The sequence below is a fragment of the Microchirus variegatus genome (genome assembly GCF_963457635.1).
Source record: "Microchirus variegatus genome assembly, chromosome: 4".
Lineage (NCBI taxonomy): Eukaryota > Metazoa > Chordata > Actinopteri > Pleuronectiformes > Soleidae > Microchirus > Microchirus variegatus.
The window spans coordinates 35,827,143-35,831,010 of NC_139805.1; the positions used below are offsets into that span (position 1 = coordinate 35,827,143).

The window sequence follows — 3,868 nt, forward strand, 5'->3', positions numbered from 1 at the left end:
TCATAACCCAGGTCCTGGTGCTGGAAAACACAGGCTCCAGACTCTTCACCTCTCTCACACACACACACTATTCTGTGATCGTCAGTCTGCATTAACAATATATAATGCAAGTTATGAACATGTAATAATAAGGCAAGTCGACCAACTGACTCACGATTCAATTCAATTCCGATTTTTGGAGCTATGATTCAATTCAAAATCAATTTTAGATTCAAAACGATTTGTCCACGCTGAGATGGGTTACTGTTGCCTAAAAGCAATATCACATATAGCATAAGTAGCTAAAATAAAAGTGCCTCTTAATTAGTGCTGGGCACTACGTTAACGCATGGCGCGTTTCCATGGCGACTGACTGGAAAAAGACCCGCGCGCGACGCCGTGTTTACGTGACTCCCGATTGTTAAAATGAGTCTCTAACGTTAACGCTAAACTTTAAAAACAGAGGCACACATACGCAGTACACAGGTACGCTGGTTATTTGTAGCGCTGCTCTTTTCCTTTAATAAACAGACCGCTCCAGTTCCACTGTAGGCGCGCTAACGGGCGCTACAGGAGCTAACGCAGCTAACGGAGCTAACTGGTAAGCGGTGCCTGGACTCCGGTGCTGCGGCGCGTAAAAACATGCCGTCACGCGCGTCTTTTTTCCGGTCAGTGGCCATGGAAACGCATCATGCCGTTAACGCCATTAATGCGGTTAAACGCCGCGAACATGCCCAGCACTACTCTTTATAATCGTAGTAAATGGGAATCGCGATTCTTATGTGAATCGATTTCTTTGGCACACCCCATAAAACTGACCCGTCAGCGACTGCTACATATCGCTAATTGTATGAAACTGCCTCCAAAACGGTTGTTTTCTTAAAAAAACGAGCACTGGACCCAGGAGTTTTAATCCTAGCGCTGACAATGTTCCCACGTGCAACACAACGCGCGTTTTGGTTTTTTTTCTCCTTCGTCCTCAGCGGCGACGGCAAGAGTCTGGATCCTAAGTACTTTGAGAGGAGAGACGATAGCATCCCCATCTACGGCCTGTCGTCCAACCTGCTTCACAAAGGTAAATCACAAACGGTCCACACGGTGGCGCCGTCTTTTATTTGCTTCCTCCATCATCATCATGTACTGTAATAAGATTTTTTACTCATGTTTACCTTTGGAAGAGTTACATGTTTTAATGCGGAGCTAGCTAAGCGTGGCGCCTCGGTGGAGCAGTGTGGCTGCTCTAATCTGGTGTCCAGTGTGCAGCACAGTTGTGCTAATTTGCGAGAAGGAATTTGTGATATAAAAATGAACGGCATGTTGAGGATGTTTTTTCACGTTCTTTTATTGTCTTTTTCTTATCAGAGTTCCCTCAGAGAACAAAGCCTGCTGTGCCTTCTGCTTACTTCTCTGCGTGACCCCCGACCTATCTTTGTCTTAAACTAATTTATGTCCTTATGTTGTGTCCTCTCATGTGCTGTTGAGTGTAGAATATGGAGAATGTATTCATGTATTCAGCCGTCTTCTCTTTTAGAGTTTTTATTGTATGATAACGTGTAATAAACAGATTTTCATCCTCACTGGTGTTCAGCCATTTTCATTTCTGTTACCATTATCAACTATTCGCATTTTTAGCTTCAGTCTTTTCTATCAAGATAAAGCGGAGGAAATCATCTTTAGATGTTGTATATCACACTGATATTATTTTGCTTAGTGTTCAGTGTCAGTGAAAAGCCCTTTTTTTCCAATGAATATAACATTAAATTAATCAGAAATGCACTCTATACATTGGTAATGTTCTAATGGTACATTGTGTTTGCTAATGGCGTTAGAAGGCTATTGGATGATGTGAAAACCCTTGTGCAATGATGTTCACAGCTGAAAACAGTTTTGCTGCTTCAAAAATATCTATATTTCTAATCTTGTCAATGTCTTGACTATATTTTTTATTCATTTTGCAACTCTTTTTCATGAATAAAAGTGACTTTTAATGGAAAACACAACAAAAAATTGTATAGGTTCTTTTGTGAAACCAAACACGGATTGCCTGATTTATTGGTGCAGAATCACTGGAAGACGCTGTGCATGAGACTGACACTTTGACACTTTATTGTGCATCTTCGTCAGAGGAAAATCTTCTGAACGGGAATCTTATGCCTGGCTTGGTATTTGTCCTCCCGGTGGTCCTGCATGGAAAGGAAAGGGGCAAATGGGGTGGATGGCTGGGTCACTAGAGGCCATGATACGATGGCAAGGATGGAGGGGAAGATAGGGGTGCGATCCTCGCCCGTGTCCAGGTGGGCCATGAGGATCGCGATCATCTCCGATAGGAGGGGGAGGAGGTGCAATGCCAGGGGGAGTTCCCTGACCATCGGGTGGTCCTTGACCTTTATGTGGAGGTCTACGACCAAAGGGTAGTCCATGACCTTTATTTGGAGTTCCATGACCATGGGGTGGTCCATGACCATGGGGTGGTCCATGACCATGGGGTGGTCCATGACCATGGGGTGGTCCATGACCATGGGGTGGTCCATGACCATGGGGTGGTCCATGACCATGGGGTGGTCCATGGGGTGGTCCATGACCATGGGGTGGTCCATGGGGTGGTCCATGACCATGGGGTGGTCCTCCAGGTGTAGGTCCTCCATCAGAAGATGGTGTGGCCCTAGGAATAGGAGGGGCTAAACCCAGAGTGCGTCTACACAGTAGGACGTCCTCGGGTACCTCAGGAGCAGTGCCCTGCTCAGGAGAGCCAACAGAGACAAAGCTGAAGTTTGTATACTTGTATTTAAGCACACTATTTCAAAACATGGCAACAGCATTAGTGGATAATGTAGAGAACAACAAGAAGAACTGGAGGGCGGGGTTAATGAGAACATTGTGTTGAGAATGTAGACTCACCACTGGGGGATAAAATTCACAGTCAACAGAAGAAAGTCCGTTTCCGGTTGTATACGCTGACTTGCAGAAAGCAAGTTTCTACAGAGAAGATTTAAGCATAGTTTACATCACACTGAAATGATTTCATCATTGAAGTAATGTAATTGTGATAATCGTTAGCAATAATATGTTTAGTTATAATCCTGAACAAATCCTGCCAACATACCCATACATTATGCTAACTTTTGCTAATATGTCCTCGCATGCTAACATGTACAAATACTTTCATACAATTAAACAATAACATATCCTCACATATATGCTAGCACTATACCTGAACACATGCTAACATGCCTTCATATAAACTAAATGCACTTTATCACCATATACAAATATGTGTCAACATTTGCTAGCATATGCTAACTTACCCCACAACATATGCTATGTTACTCTAGCAAAGTCTTTCCCAATCCTGGTGCCATTATGGCACTTTTCCACTGCATCAGTGCTTCTCAATTATTATATCAACAAATCCTTTAAATCAGCCGACTCTAATGATTCAGTTACACCCAAAACAACTGCTTTACAAGTCACTCGTTTCCTGGTGTCACGTACGAAACCACGTCACGGCAGTTTCACGCGGCCGTGCTATGGTGACTCCACCCACGTTGAGGTACTATAGTCGTGGAAAACCAGCGCCATCAGATCTTGTACTTACAGCTGTGTCAGCACAGCGCGGTCTGCAAGCCCGTGGTGCGATTTTGCTGTCTCTATTGCAGTCGGTCTCCACAACGACAAACTCGGCAAAGTAGCCCGTCCCTGCGTCGAACATGTGCTGAGGGAGAAGGAGAGAGTTAAGGCCCATTTATACTCCATCATCACTGCCACAAAGAAAAAGATTGTTGACTTTTTGCTCAGACCTGATAGGGGAATTTAAAGCTCCCATAGAGTGGTCCTATCGCACATATGTGAGTTATGGAGGTCTACCTACATACATTAACTTGTTTTTATG

General features: G+C 44.0%; 1 protein-coding gene across 1 annotated transcript in view; it reads left to right on the plus strand.

Moving 5' to 3' along the window:
• Positions 1-1,394, plus strand: part of sass6 (SAS-6 centriolar assembly protein) — a gene marked incomplete at both ends in the record, with an annotated part of 12,509 nt that extends 11,115 nt beyond the window's left edge. Inside the window, 2 exons of the mRNA XM_083887842.1 lie at positions 963-1,054; positions 1,342-1,394. Of these exons, the coding sequence (XP_083743968.1) occupies positions 963-1,054; positions 1,342-1,394 (145 nt within the window). The remainder of the gene's footprint in view (positions 1-962; positions 1,055-1,341) is intronic.
• Between the last annotated feature and the right edge of the window lie 2,474 nt (positions 1,395-3,868).